This window comes from Panthera leo, chromosome A2 (genome assembly GCF_018350215.1).
Source record: "Panthera leo isolate Ple1 chromosome A2, P.leo_Ple1_pat1.1, whole genome shotgun sequence".
Taxonomy (NCBI): domain Eukaryota; kingdom Metazoa; phylum Chordata; class Mammalia; order Carnivora; family Felidae; genus Panthera; species Panthera leo.
Window position 1 is genome coordinate 103,059,507 of NC_056680.1, and position 16,467 is coordinate 103,075,973.

A 16,467-nucleotide genomic window follows, 5' to 3' on the forward strand; every position below is an offset into this window, starting at 1 on the left:
ACTATTATTTATTTGCCAAGCTAGCATTATGTTTTGGCTTGATTTGCAAGATTGTCTCATAAGAATCTTCTATTTAGTGTAAAGCATTATGTACCATAAAAGAGCATTGTCATTTATTAAATTACTTTTAACAGAAGTTCACAAATTTCCTTGTGCAAATGTAAAATACACAGAAGAAGTAGAATTCATTTGTACCACTCGCATGACACTTTTTTCCAGTTGGTTGAACAGATGTCGGCCCACCAGGCCACCGAGAAATGACTTTGATAGATGGTTGCTGTCTCAGAAGCCAGCATACTACAGATTAGTAGAAACCCAAAAAGAATCTCATTCACTTTATGGAGAGTTTGGTCCAATAAGATAATTTTTCTAATTAACCTATGGAGCACCGTGTAGCTGGGATGTTGAGGAAAATAAACGGCTTCAATATTCTTTTTGTCAAGTGTATTGTGTGTGGTTTTTTAAAGCTCTTAAATGCTTGTCCTTGTCTTTCACTTTTTAAAGCTAAAGTAGAAGTTTAATTTTCATAATGTTTTAGTGTTTCACTGAAAAAGGATGAGAGTATGTAATTATAGATTTTTAATGAGAGTAACTGTGAGACAGAAATTCATTTTAATTCTTTTTGCTGGTGTAATAGCTGGTAAGACATTTCTCCCTCACAATTCTAGCATATTTAGTTGACTTGAGTGGCAAATAGAGGAGAATGTTGCTTTATATTTTTTCTTTAAAACAAAATAAACTGCATTTGTTCAAATCAATAGAAGTTGAACATACCGGCAATTTTGCGGGCACCCAAGGAGAGAAAACCCAGTAAAAAAGAAGGAGGCACACAAAAGACTTCTATTCTTCCTGCAGTACTTTATAGGCAAGTAATAAAATGATAACAGATTAATATTGTGTGTTTTTAAACTCATACTTTTAGTAACAAGATGCTTCAAATATTTGTGAATGGATTATGTCCGTATTAGAATTTATGTTAAATGCATTTGAAATTCATTTTATCAATACCTTTATCAAAGATGGTTTAGGTTGAATGAGAGAAGAGATTTTTGCTCCTCTTTTAATGATAAGATTAATGACTTGTATCCTTTAAATAAGTGGAGATATATGTCCAAAAGTTGCATGGAAATGAACAATCCATTGTCTTGGGGGAATTGGAAAGTGACTTTAAATAATGTAGATGATCATTTTCTTAAATAATTAAAATAATCTATTATTTAATGGGCATTTATATTTTATTTTACTTTAATGAGTTTTAGAGCTTTGCATGTGTTTTTAGGTAGTGATGGGTATCATATACAATCTGAATTACTGCCTTTGTACAGTGGTGGATAATGAAGATAAGTTCTAGGTTTGAATCTGTCTATATTTTTTTATATGCTCAGTTGTAATAATTTTATTTCTAGAAGTGCTTTTGTTATTTACTTTTTTGTCTCTATCGTAATTTTGCATAGCCAAGACTTCTTGGCTCAATCTAGCTTTTCCAAACAAAATTGGTTCGTTTGGAACCACCATGCATATCACAGTGCTTCTCACTTGTCAGTACAGTTCATTTTTGTTTCAGAATGTATTGTAAATGATTTTCCTTTTTCACTTGAGTAGCATTGAGAACCAAGTACTGGTTGTCGTTGTTGCGTGTATGTGACCCTTTTTCTCTAGGATAATTTAAAACTTCAAAAATCATTTTTATTTCTTACATGGATGGGTAGCTGTTAGAGATTCTCAACAACTTTTTCTTCACACTTTATGTTCCCAATATAAAAAAACAGAGATATTCCAGTCATGGTGCCTGTGCTCTCAGGAGTAGTTAAGTTGATGTTTTGCACAAGAAAAGTTGGATTCCTTGAAAAGAAACAAAAATCCAAATAACAGTAACAACAATGCAAAATTCCCCATTCCTCACAAAAATATCAATTGGTGTACTTTTAAGACTCAAAGTCTGATTTTGAAGAGACTTATTTAGAAATGTAGCTTATTTACATGTTGAAGATTCATTGAAAGGCTTATAATTAATGTTAAAATAAACAATTTTGTTTGTAAATTAACTTCTGTAGTTTGAGAGAAGTAGAAAATTGTAAAATTTTTTTGTTTAATAGTTATGTTTCTAGAGAAAAGTTGAGCTAATATTAAATGTTTTAAGTGATAACTAAATTGAGGTAGCTGTGATGTTGAGAATACTATCTTCTTTTTTTTTTTTTTTTTTTAAGTTTTTTTATTTACTTAGAACAAGCAAGGGAAGGGCAGAGAGAGGGAGACAGTGAATCCCAAGCAGGCTTTGTGCTGTCATCCCAGAGCCCGATGCAGGGCTTGATCTCACAAACTGTGAGATCATGACCAGAGTTGAAATCAAGAGTCAGACACTTAACCAACTGAGCCAGCCAGGCATCCTGAGAATACTGTCTTATATATGCCTCTCTCTGAAAAGTTTGACTCCAGAATAATAATTATACTAGATCCAGCTATTTTTCTGTAGTCTCAAATATTTAGAACTAATAATTATTGATGTTACAAAGAGGCACATTTGAAGAAAAAAAACACTTGATTTTAACAGAAGAAACATTAATCCCAAGGTGAAATTTTAAAATTTAAAAAAATGTGCTATAAATAGCTGTTTCACTAAAATAATTATTATTCTAATCATTTATTTGCTGCCTTTATTCAAAGTTGTGGAATTTGTAAGAAGAACCATGATCAGCATCTTCTTTTATTGTGTGATACCTGTAAACTCCATTACCACCTTGGGTGTCTGGATCCCCCTCTTACAAGGATGCCAAGGAAGACCAAAAACAGTTACTGGTAAGTAAAATGAAAGAGATTTTAATGGTAGAACTGGTTTGCTCTCTGTTTCAATAGTATAAGATGAAGTGTTATGTCCTATTTCATAATGAAGTTTTTAGCACATTTTTAATTGATATTTTAATATTTTTCCAACTTTGTTGAAGTATTAATGACAATTAAAAATTATATTTAAGATATACAACTTAATGATTTGATATACTTACACATTGTAAAATAATCATCAGCATCAGACGAATTAACATATCTGTCACTTCACATTAGTTCCCATTTTCTATTTTGTGGTGAGAACACTTCAGACATAAATATTTATTATAATATTATATGAATAAATCTGTAATAGTTTTTTTGAGAAATGAATTTTAAGTTAATTGAGGCTGTTGTGATATCTTATCAATAGTTAAGGCATAAATTCTGTCTCAGGTGTTTTAATTCTCTTTATTATAAGAATTTCTCTAATGCTTTTTGTTTTGAAATTGAATGAATTTATCAGGAACTTGCCTCCATATTCATGCTTTTATTTGTAATTTAATTAGTTTCACCCAAGGTTTTACTTGTGGTATTTGTCATTTATGTTAGTTCTGTTTAAGTTTAACCATTCTTTGCAAATCTAGAAACATTTGACATACGTTTCTAAGGTGTTTTTTTTTTTTATTAACTTAGGTATATTGCATAACTACAGATGTTTTATAAAAGCTTATGTATGATGAATTGTATCCTTTCCTTAATTCTAGTTCAAGGGAGAGAGATATGCTCAAATTTTAATAGGCTGATTCTATATAGGAAAAATATAGGACATGGAAAACTTTGGAATAAACATCAGTATTCTGTTTAGACAAATTACCTTTCTACTTTTAGAAAAGAGTAAACCCCAGGTTCTTAAATGATAATCTATATAAAAAGTCATGTGTTTGTGAAACACATTAAGCATGTTTTTTGACTTCATTGTTTCATCTCATAAAGCAATCTCTGTTTATTTTATTAGGAAGCTTCTATTGTTTCACCATTTTCACAGGATTGCTTTTTCATAGTGTTCTTTTATCAGTTTGTCTTGAGAGAGTCCTACTAGTCTGCCCTTTTCGAGTATAGTGGAGTTTATGTATATACTTTTTGATATGTGCTTTTGAAACCAGAGTTTACTAAGAAAATGCTGTAGCTTATTAGAATGCCAGCAGTGGTAATAAGCATCCTAGGTGGGTGTTTATAAATTGAAAGCCAGTTTGGTAGTCTCCAGGGCCAGGGTGCTTTGATATGGAGAGATGCAGTTCTCTACTTAAATGAGATTATGAACTTTTCTAATATTGCTCTGCTTGCAGAGTTCTGGTTTCCAGTGTGTAAGTTTCTGGAAGAACTTCAGATGAAAATGCATTGGTTGCCTCGGATGTTTTAGTGAAAGTTCTCCCCAAAAGACCTAAAAGTACTTAGGGTCCTATGCATTGGTTGCAGTGTTTTAAAGTAAAAGTAGAAGCTAATATTGGAACAAAGTGAAGTCTTCAATATCTTCTAGTTTCCAGTTATCAGATTTCCTTTGGCCTCTGTAATCAACTTAGTTTTGCTGAGCAATTAATTGAGTGTATTGGTTTTGGAGTAAATTTTATAGAATTATATTTTTCTTTAGTGTATCTCAAATGTGAGAGGCACTTTTTTCTTTTTAACATTTGCAGTTTATTTTTGAAGTTATATGAAAGATAATAAACATTAAAACAGTTTCACTTCCTAAATATTTTATTATTACCTATGGTCTTTACCTAAGTCTATTGTATATGTGTGGTAGAAAAACTGTAATGGTGTGCTACTATGCATCTTTCCCCCATTCTGCATTCTCTGATGCCTTTTTGGTACTTGGATATTGGCTATGGTTAGGAGTATTTGTACTGCAGAAATTGACAAATGCTACAAATTATCACTTTTTTTCCATAGAGAGCTAGGTGTTAGATATTTACTAACACACCACTAATCCTAACCCCTGCTTTGTTTCTGTTTAGTTCTTCTCAGTCTTTTTCTTAGGAAAAGAGGTTCTAGAAAGGTCCTTTCCTCTTAGGGAAAGGGTTCCTGGACCTTTATCTCATGACTGGGCCTGTTACTGGCTTAAATTTCTACAAAGCCTACTGGTATACATTTCTGAATGTCACCAATCACTGCTTTTGCTGTCTTTATGCTGTGTGCACTTGGTAACTCCCTTTCTGGTATGCCCCTTTATGTTCACTGCTAGCTAGAATTACTATGCAATCTTTCCTTCTCAAATACTGTGTTCGGCATGATAGACTAAGCACCTGCTGTCTTAGCTTTTCTCTCCTCCCAGTATCAGCACTGCTTTTGGAAGATACTAGTTTGAGATCTAGATGCTTTCTGTTTGGTCCACACCACAATAGTTGATTGGTTATGCTGGACTGATTTAAGACATGTAACAGGAAAGAAGAAATGGATAAAGATGCAGAAGTAATTATTGGTGGAGAGTAGGGAAGTTGAATAAGTTCACATTAGACAGGCTCTGACTTTTCAGTGAAATAGAAGTAGTCTGTGGAGAGGTAAAGGACCTGGGGTGATGATGGGAACTTAAGAAGACAGGAGATAGTTTCCAACAGTTACTGTGGGAAAAAAAAAATAGATAAACGACCTGCTGAGGCCATATATATACATATATATATATATGTGTGTGTGTATATATATATATACATATATATACGTATATATACATATATATATATATACACACACACATATATATATGCATATGTATGTATATATATATGTATATATGTGTATGTGTTTGTATATATATATAGTATATACTGAACAGGAATGTTCAGTGAATTAGTTTAGTAAGTTTGGTTAATTGCTTTTTCTCCAGTGATGCTCAGCTGTCCAGGAGCAGGAGAGGAGAGAAACCCAGGAACTTCTAAGGTTGGATTAGGGGTGGACAAATCAGATGAAGAGTGCTTGGTGGATGGGGAATTTGGCAGGTGATAGACTAGTGAAAGTATACTGTTTGGATTTACTTCTAGTGTTAGAAATCTATTTTGTCTTGCTTTGAGTTTATGTTATCTTGGTATGTTTCTTTTTAAATATATGATCTTGTATACTGCCTTACATTCTTCTAAGACAAGCGTAATACTGTATAAATTAGTAAGGGTTTGATTTAGTAGAATAGCTCAAATAATAAGTAATTCTTTTAATTTTAGAGTAATCTGTGTTTCCACCACCCACCTGATCAGGATTTGTCTTGCTTTTTCTAATTAAAGAATATTCTGGGGGCGCCTCGGTAGCAATTGGTTAAGTGTTTGTCTCTTAGTTTAAGTTCAGGTCATGGTCTCATGGTTTCTGAGTTTGAGGCCTGTGTTGGGCTCCATGCTGGCAGTGGAGAACCTGCTTGGGATTCTCTCTCTGTCTCTCTCTCTCTCTCCCTCCCTCTCTCCCTCCCTCTCCCTCTCTGCTCCTCCCCTGCCCCCACCCTCATTCACTCTCTCTTTCTCAAAATAAAAAGGAATATTCTGAAGGGTATTATCTGACAATTAGATAATTGAGTAATATTTATTATATCCTTTTATTCTTTGGATATACTTTTGTTTATTCTCTTAAGATAAAAGAAAATCTATAGCACAAACCCTTCAGTGAAGAATTTACGGAAGGTTTCTTCCCCTATTTTTCATAATTTATCCTCCCTTTCTTCCATTAACTCTTTTCCTTTTTTATTGAGAGATAATTGACATAAAATATTGGATTAGTTTTAGGTGTACATATTGTGAAATGATTACCACAGTAAGTTAGCATCCATTCCTATACATAGTGACTTTTTTTTTTTTTGTCTTTATGATAAGGACTTTTAAGATCTACTCTCTTGGTAACTTTAAAATACACAATACAGTATTAGTAACTCTAGTCATCATGTTGTATGTTACATCTCCAGGACTTATTTATGTTTTAATTGGGACTTTATACCTTTTGACCACCTTTACCCCTTTAGCACCCACCTCCTGGCCTCTGGCAACCACCAATCTGTATTCTTTATTTATGAGTTTAAAAAACTCATAAATATGGAGTTTAAAAAAATACTCCATATATAAGTGAGATCATACAATATTTGTTTTTGACTTATTTAGCATAATTCCCTCAAGGTCCGTATATGCTGTTGCGAATGGCTAGGATTTTCTTCTTTTTTATGGCTGAATAATATTCCATTATATATATCTCTCTCCCACAGTTTATTTTATCCATTCACTCATCAATAGACACAGGGTGTTTCCATATTTTTGCTATTATAAATAATGATACATGAACATTGGAATATAGATATTTTTCAAGGTAGTGATTTTCCCTTGGCTGTATACTGAGAAGTGGACTTGCTGGATCATATAGGCATTCTATTTTTAATTTTTTGAAGAACCTCCATACTATTTTTCATAGTGTCTGCACCAGTATACTTCCCTGCTAACAGTGTCTGAGCGTCCCCTTTTTTCCACACTTATTATTTCTTATCTTTTTGATGACAGTTGTGCTAACAGAGTTGATGTGATAGTTCATTGTGGTTTAGGCACCAGTGAAAATTTTCCTCTAAAAAGAGGAGAAAATATGGGAAAAGGCTTAGAGATGAGGGAAGAAACAAATTGTGGTATGGAATCTTTGAAGACCGAAGGAAGTAAGTTGTAAAGGCAAAAAAAAAAAAAAAAAAAAAAAAAAAGGCAAAACATGAATTATGTATAATATTTGAGGAATAAAGTATCATTGCATTTATTACATTTAATGACTCATAAAATCCTTTTTTCTCTGATGTATGCAAATAAGTTTTTCTATAAATTGAATTAGTCTTCTTCCTTGTCTTAGTGTTAATGAATGAAATATTTTTTCTTTGGTAGTTAAAAATTTTTAACCCCCCTTCTGAACATAAGTTGCAATGTATGGTGTAGGAGATGAAGAAGATACAGCAAATGAGAAAATCTCTTGGCATTTCATTTCAGTATGAAGGTTGTTCTTTTCTATAAATTCCTGACATGAACTTTTATTACTTTAAAATTCCTTTTTAATTAATTCAATATTTGATTACCTAAGATTATTTTTAATATTTTGCATGGGAATTATAAATTACAGGATTCTCTAACCCTTGGTAGAATATATTAAGTAAAAATACAGAGGATTAAATATATAGGATAGCAGCTTAGTGGGTTATTACAAGAAGCCAGGTATGTGTTTTGACATTATGAAAGATAATTATGACTTTACCCCTAAATAATACTTAATAACATTGAATTGGACAGGCCTTGGCTTTATCCTAGATCATTATTTCTTAGGACCTTTTGTACTGATTAGTGTGGCAAATATGCTTTTTCATATCTTAAAGGATACATAAAAGAGACTTTAGTATTTAATACATTGTTGGAAAAATTTCAAGTAGTGTGTCCATCTATGTGACTCTATACTGTAACTATCGTGTCAGTTGTTTTGAAAAGAAATAGATAAATTTCTTCATTGGTGGTTACATTTTGTTTTGATTTTCTGCGTTGTTCAATGTTTTGTGGAGTTCAGGGAATAATGGTACTACTGTCAGAAGGCTCTAATGCAAGTTTTTTTGTTACTTAAATGTATTACTTTTGGTGAGGATGAGAAATGACCATGAGAAGTTAGAGAATGTTCTCACAAGGGTTATAGTTACAAAATGAGAAACAAAAGGGAAAAAAACTCAATTAAAAAAACAACAACAATGATTTGTCCTAAAAAAGGGACTTGTTTCTATACCCCAGAAATTCATGTATATTAAAAATGAATTGGAACTGTCTGAGAAAATTTGGCTACATTTCACATCAACTGGTAGAAATGATCACTTAAGGTTATAATCTGTAAATACAAGGAACTGGCCCTTTTCTGTGATATAACTTGATATCTTTCTATAGGCATTTCTGTTTTAATGTTTGTTGTATTTGTTACTATTTACTAATGGTATTTAACGTTTGTGGGGTTTTCACAATTTAGGACTGCCAATAGATTATTTCAAAATATATTAATTATTTCAGTTAGGAGATATGTTTAGGTGTTTAGTTCTCATACCAGTCTTTGATCTTTTAATCTTTCAAGAGGGACAAAACAGGAACAATTTAGTGTATTACATTTTATTTGTATTTTAATTTTGATGGTAATCTGTGAATTCAAGGAATAAAGTGCTTGGAATAGACATAAAAATTTTTAAGTAACACATGATAAATTATTTCCTTGTTTTTTCCTTATTGGTCAACTTTTTTAGTGTTAAAATGTTGCTTGTCAATTTTGGTTAAATGGGAACTTTTAGATACTAAAATCAATGCCTTCAATATAAATTTGTATTTTGGCAATTAATGTATATGTCTTCATAACACATGGTATATTGCATTTAACTCTTACTGGAGTTCAAAGTTTAAAGCTGTTACTTATAAAAAATAAATATTAGTTTGGTAATGTTTACTTTATTAATGAGCGAAAGGTGTGAATTTTGACTTCACATGGCAAGAAATCTTCGAAAATACTTGGTAAGAGAAATCTAAGATGCATTCAGAGGTATTGGTGTAAACTGAGGATATTGATATAAACTAAGAGTACTGATACATAAACTAAATATCAAACATAATTTTATCTTATAACCATATTTATAAAGATAACTATAAATTAGACTTTGAAAGAAATACTTCCTGATCATTCTTTTAAATTTGAAGAAAATATTTGGAAACTATTTTACTTTTAACAGCTTCTTATATGTTTTTAAATGGGTTTTTATAATGGGGAATATCAAGATTTTCAACATTTTGTAGACTTGCTGTCCAAGTGTCCAAATGTTAGCCAGTAGCCACATGTAACAACTTGAATTTAAATTGATTAAAATCAAAATTTAAAAAATCAGATCCTCAGTCACATTAGCCACATACAAGTACCCAGTAGCTATATATGTCTAGTGGCTATTGTACTGGATAGTGCAGTTATAGAGAATTCTAACATCATATAAAGTTCTACTGAACAGCACTGATATAGACTGAAGTTTCAGGGTTAATTATATTTTAGTGTAACTAATGTTTTTTCAAATATTTTATTGTAGCAAAATACATATAACATGAAACTTACCATCTTAATCATTTCTAAGTGTAAAAATTAAAAGTCTACATATTAAACAGCAGCTCCCTATTCCTCCCTCACCTCCATCCCCTGGCAAGCACCATTCTACTTTCAGTTTCTGTGATTTTAACTACTGTCATAAGTACCTCATGTAAGTGGAAATCATACAGTATTTTTCATTGTGATTAGCTTATTTCAGTTAGAGTAAGGTCTTCAAGTTCATCGATACTGTAGCATATTGCAGAATGCTCTTTGTTGTTAAAGCTGAATGGTAGTCCATGATATCTGTACCACATTTTCCTTATCCATTTATCAGTAGTTACTAGGGTTACTCCTACAGCTACTCCTACAGTGAATAATGCTTCTATGAACATGGGTGTACAGATGTCTCTTTGAGACTGGATTATATGGTAATTCTCCTTTTAATTTTTTGAGGAACCACCATACTGCTTTCCAAAGCAGATATACCATCAGCAGCAGTACCATCAGCAGTGTATAAGTGTTCCAATTTCTCTATATCCTTGCCAGCACTTAATATTTCTGTTTTGATAATAGCCATCCTATTGGATGTGAGGTGGTATCTCATTATAGTTTTGATTTTCATTTCCGTAATGATTAGTAATGTTTAGCTCCTTTTCCTGTGCTTGTTGGTCATTTGTGTATATTTGTATATCTAATTTAAATCCTTCTTTAACATGCACGTGGACTTCAAAAACAGGTATAATGTTAGCTTTTAGGGTATTAATTTTTTTAATGTATTCATCTCTTACATTACGTAAAAAGTGAAATTACAAACTATTGTTATAATACCAGCTTTTATAATTGATCATGCATTAACCTTTATTGAGATCTTTATTTTTCCATAATAGCTCTGAGTTGCTGTCTAGTTTCCTTTTTTGTTTTCTTTTTTCTTTTTCTTTTTACTCTGCAGGGCTCTCTTGAGCATGTCTTGTAGGACAGGTCTGGTGATAACAAACTCCCCCAGCTTTCGTTTGTCTAGGACTGTCTTAATTTCTCTCACTCTTTTGAAGGACAGTTTTGCTGGACATAGGATTCTTGGTTGACAGGGTTGTTTTTTTTTTTTTTTTTTCTTTTTTCTTTTAGCATTTTGAATATATTAATCCACTGCCTTCTGGCCTCCAAAATTTCTGATGAGAGATCTGCTTATAATCTTACTGAGGTTCCTTTATATGTGATGATTCTGAATTTCTGTCTTTATACTTTCAAGATTTTCTTTGGGTCTTTTTCTTTGGAAATACTGATTATAATATGTCTTGGTGTGGGATTCTTTGAGTTTATCTTCCTTGGTATTTGCTGAGCTTCTTGGATGTTTATATTAACATCTTTCATCAAACTTTGGGAAGTTTTCAGTCATTATTCAGATATTCTCCCTGTCCTTTTTCTCCTTCTGAGCCTTCCACAGTGCAGATGTTGGTCCATTTGTTGATGTCCCACATGCCTCTTAAGATCTGTTTGCTTTTCTTCAAGTTTTTTTTTTCCTTTTTGTTCCTCAGACTTTGTAATTTCCATTGTTCTTTCTTTCAAGTTTGCTGCTCAAGTCTGTCCTTCTATTTTTTTTTTCATTTTTATTTTATTTTTTTCCATTTTTTGAAAATTTAAATTTTAGTTAACATACTGTGCCATATTGGTTTCAGGAGTAGAATTCAGTGAGTCATCACTTACATACAACACCCAGTGCTCATCGCAAGTTCCTGACTTAGTATCCATCACCCATCTAGCCTATCTCCCACTCACCTCCTTCTGTCAACTCAGTTTGTTATCTATCAAGAGTCTCTTGTGGTTTGTTTCCATCTCTTATCTCCCCCACCCCTTCCGATATGTTCATCTGTTTTGTTTCTCAATTCCACACCTGAGTGAAATCATATGGTATTTGTCTTTCCCTGGGTGACTTATTTCACTGAGCATAATATATTCTAGCTTCATGTCATTGCAAATGGCAAGATTTCATTCTTTTTGATGGCTAATATTTCATTGTATATATATGTGTGTGTGTGTGTGTATACACATATATATAATATTCCCTTATATGTGTATATATTCCATATATGTTTGTGTGTATACACACACACCACATCTTTATCCACTCATCAATTGATAGACATTTGGGCTCTCTGCATACTTTGGCAATTGTTGATAAATGCTGATATAAACATTCAGGTGCATGTACCCCTTCGAATCTGTATTTTTGTATCCCACACTGGTGGCTGCACCAGTTTGTATTCCCGCCAGCAGTGCAAGAGGGTTCCCCTTTCTCTGCATCCTCACCACCACCTGTTGTTTATTGTGTTGTTAATTTTAGCCATTCTTACAGGTGTAAGGTGATATCACACTGTGGTTTTGATTTGTATTTCCCTGATGATGAGTGATGTTGAGCATCTTTTCAAGTGTCTGTTAGCCATCTGGATGTCTTCTTTGGAAAAATGACTATGCATGTCTTCTGTCCATTTCTTCACTGGATTATTTGTTTTTTGGGTGTTGAGTTTGATCAGTTATTTACAGATTTTGGATCCTAACCCTTTACCTGATATGACATTTGCAAGTATCTTCTCCCATTCCGTCAGTTGCCTTTTAGGTTTGCTGATTGTTTCCTTCACTGTGCAGAAGCTTTTTCTCTTGATGAGGTCCCAATAGTTCATTTTTGCTTATGTTTCGCTTGCCTTTGGCGACATGTCTAGTAAGAAGTTGCTACAGCTGAGGCTGAAGAGGTTTCTGCTGGTGTTCTTCTCTAGGATTTTGGTGGTTTCCTATCTCACATTTAGGTCTTTCATGCATTTTGAATTTATTTTTGTGTATGGTGTAAGAAAATGGTCCAGTTTTCCCAACACCATTTGTTGTAGAGACTGTCTTTTTTTCCATTGCATATTCTTTCCTGCTTTGTCAAAGATTAGTTGACCATGTAGTTATGGGTCCATTTCTGGGTTTTCTGTTCTGTTCCATTGATCTGTGACTGTTTTTGTGCTAGTACTATACTGTCTTTGCAATAGCTTTGTAATACAGCTTGAAATCTGGATTCGTGATGCCTCCAGTTTTAATTTTCTCTTTCAGGATTGCTTTGACTCTTTGGGGTCTTTTTTGGTTTCATACAGATTTTAAGATTGTTTGCTCTAGCTCTGTGAAAAATGCTGGTGGTAGTTTGATAGGAATTGCATTAAATGTGTAGATTACTTTGGGTAGTGTAGACATTTTAACAATGCTTTTTCTTCTAGTTCATGAACATGAAATGCTTTTCCATTTCTTTGTGTCCTCTTCAATTTATTTTAAAATTGTTCTATAATTTTCAGAGTATAAATCTTTTACCTTGTTAATTTATTCCTAGGTATCTTATTGTGTCTGGTGCAATTGCAAATGGGATCGATTCCTTGATTTTTTTTTTTTTTTCTGCTGCATCATTATTGGCATACAGAAATGCAACAGATATCTGCACATTGATTTTATATTCTGAGATGTTGCTGAATTCATGTGTTGGTTATAGCAATGTTTTGGTAGAATCTTTTGGGTTTTTTCCAAAGAGTGTCATGTTGTCTGTGAAGAGTGAATTTTGACTTCTTTCTTGCTGATTTGGATACATTTTCTTTTTGTTGTCTGATTGCTGAGGCTAAGACTTCCAATACTGTGTTAAATAGTAATGGTGAGAGTGGACATCTGTGTCTTATTTCTGACTGTAGGAGAAAGGTTCTCAGTTTTTCCCCATTGAGGATGATATTAGCTATGGGTCTTTTGTATATGGCTTTTATCGTGTTGAGGTATGTTCCATTTATCCAAACTTTATGGACGTTTTTATTAAGAATGGATGCTTTATTTTGTCAGATGCTTTTTCTGCATCTATTGACAGGATCTTATAGTTTTCATCCTTCCTTTTATTAATGTGGTGTATCACAGTGATTAATTTGTGGATATTGAACCACCCCAGCAGCCCAGGAATAAATCCCACTTGATCATGGTGAATAATTCTTTTCATGTACTGTTGATTTTGATTTGCTAATACATTCATGTTCATCAGGGATATTGGCCTGTAATTCTTTTTAGCGGGGTCTTTGTCCAGTTTGGGAATCGAAGTAATGCTGGCCTCATAGATTGAGTTTGGAAGTTACCCTTCTATTTCTATTTTTTAGAACAGTTTGAGAAGAATAGGTATTAACCATGCTTTAAATGTTTGGTAGAGGGGCGCCTGGGTGGCTCAGTCGGTTGAGCATCTGACTTCGGCTCAGATCATGATCTCACGGTCTGTGAGTTTGAGTCCTGCATCGGGCTCTGTGCTGACAGCTCAGAGCTTGGAACCTGCTTCAGATTCTGTGTGTCTATCTCTCTCTGTCCCTCCCTTGCTCATGCTCTGTCTCTCTCTATGTCAAAAATAAATAAACAATAAAAAAAAATATTTGGTAGAATTTCCCTGGGAAGCCATCTGGCCTAGGACTCTTGTTTGTTGGGAGATTTTTGATTACTGATTCAATTTCTTTGCTGGTTATGGGCCTATTCAAATTTCTATTCTTTCTGCTTTAGTTTTGGTAGTTTGTGAATTTCTAGGAATTTTTCCATTTCTTCCAGATTGCCTATTTTGTTAAAATGTAATTTTTCATGGTATTCTCTTATGATCATTTGTACTTCTTTGGTGTTGGTTGTGATCTCTCCTCTTTCATTTGTGATTTTATCTATTTGAGTCCTTTCTCTTTTTGATAAGTCTGGGTAGGGGTTTATCAATTTTGTTAACTCTTTCAGAGAACCAGCTTTTGGTTTTGTTGATCTTTTCTACTGTTTTGTTTGTTTTTATATATTTTATTTCTGCTCTAATCTTTATTATCTCCCTTCTGCTGACTTTAGGCTTTATTTGCTGTTTTCTAGCTCCTTTAGGTGTGAGGATAGGTTGTGTAGTTGGAAATCTGCCTTTTTTTTTTTTTTTTAAGTAAAGTTTATTTATTTTGAGAGAGAGAACATGTAAACAGGGGAGGGGCCGAGAGAGAGGGAGAGAGAATCCTAAGCAGGCTCTGTGCTGTCCATAAGGAGCCCAATGCAGGTCTCATTCTCACGACCTGAGCTGGAATCAAAAGTCAGACTCTTAACTATCTGTGCCATCTATGTGCCCCTGGAAATCTACCCTTGTAATCCTTTTAGTAAATTTTCCATTTCAGTTATTATACTTTTCATCTACAGAATTTCTTTTTCATTTATTTTTAGGCTTTCTGTCTCTTTATTGATATTTCTATTTTGTTAATAAATTGTTTCTTGTCTTTTCCCACAATCTCTGTTAGTTAATTGAACATTTAAAGAATAATTCTTTGTCTTGTAGATCTGCCATCAGGTTTTCTGGGACAGTTTCTGTTAAATTTTTTTTCTCTTTTAATGGACCATACTTTCCTTTTCCTATTTCTTGTGGGGTTTTTGTCAAAAACTGGACATTTGAGTTTAATAATGTAATAACTTCAGAAATGAGATTTTCTCTATTCCCAGCATTTGCTGTTTTGTTAGTTTTTGTTTGTTTGTTGTTTTTATTATAGTGTGCTATCTCTCTGCTAAGGATCAGACTGAGGTATAAACTTGCAGTCTTCTCATATGTTTTCTAAGCCTTTCCCTGGGCAAGGGTGGCCACTTTCTAATTTTTCTTGTATATGCACTTATGTTTTGAATGTCTATATCTTTAATGTCTGGCTCCCAAAAGAGGACAAAGAGAAAAATGAAGGTGGAAATAAATGACAGTGGTCTTTTAAGTACTGGAAGTCATTTCAGGCCAAGTGGGGGGTCACATATAGCAGGGTTCTTACACAGAGAAACAGAACTCTGAGGTTCCTCTTTCTAGGAAGCAGCTTTATTTGTGCCACCTGGACTCAGCGGGTTAAGATCCCAAAAAGGCTGAGTCCCGAGTGCAGCAGGGTATAGCCTTTTATGCAACTTCTACTTCTTTGTCTCCCATATATGGTGACACATATAGTCTGATTGGACACATTTCAAGTTACAGAGTTGTGTCAGAGCTATACATACCTGTATAGGAGTTGATTGGGTCACATTGCCTTCCTTTGTTCTGAGAAGCCTCCACTACATTCTTTAGGGAGGGTCCTTACCACACACCTACCTCTTTGTACTTCTGTGATCAGAAGCAGTAATTCCCAATCAGAGTATGGATTCCCAATATTTGGAGGACATGGTTTGTTTTGGCTATCCTGGTTCTTACTGACTGTATGTAAGCCACTGCAGGAATATGTGTACAACTGCCTGCCATGTGACTTGGTTGGAGGTTGGGTAGTGTTGACTGCTGAGAAATGAAATTAACAGAAATTAATGGTGATTTACCTGTGCTAGCCTTTCCCTGGAATTTACAAGCCTTCAGTAGAATCCAGAGTTCTAAAATAATTGTATTAAACAAAATCTGCCAGTGCAGTTTTTTTCTAGGTGGAGAGACACATTTCTGTTGCTTTGGATTGTGCCACCAGTGCTGAAATCTCTTACATGGGTTTACTTAAACATGTAGCATTATTGCATGTGTTCTTATGATACTTACAGAGTACATGGAATTGCTTTATACATTTACTATTGACATTCTTATAGGAGTGTATGTACCTCTCTGTATGTAGTCATTGTATACCCTGT

At 33.5% G+C, this 16,467-nt stretch overlaps 1 protein-coding gene across 6 annotated transcripts in view; it reads left to right on the top strand.

The window, feature by feature from the left end:
• The window catches only part of PHF14 (PHD finger protein 14), a 208,740-nt gene that overhangs the window by 54,499 nt on the left and 137,774 nt on the right, over positions 1-16,467 (top strand). For all 6 annotated transcript variants that reach the window (XR_006197137.1, XM_042918919.1, XM_042918943.1 and 3 more), the window contains exons 12-13: positions 762-865; positions 2,665-2,796. Coding sequence is in view for 5 of the 6 variants with exons in the window: in XM_042918919.1 (XP_042774853.1) it covers positions 762-865; positions 2,665-2,796 (236 nt within the window). In the remaining variant the exon portion in view is untranslated. The remainder of the gene's footprint in view (positions 1-761; positions 866-2,664; positions 2,797-16,467) is intronic.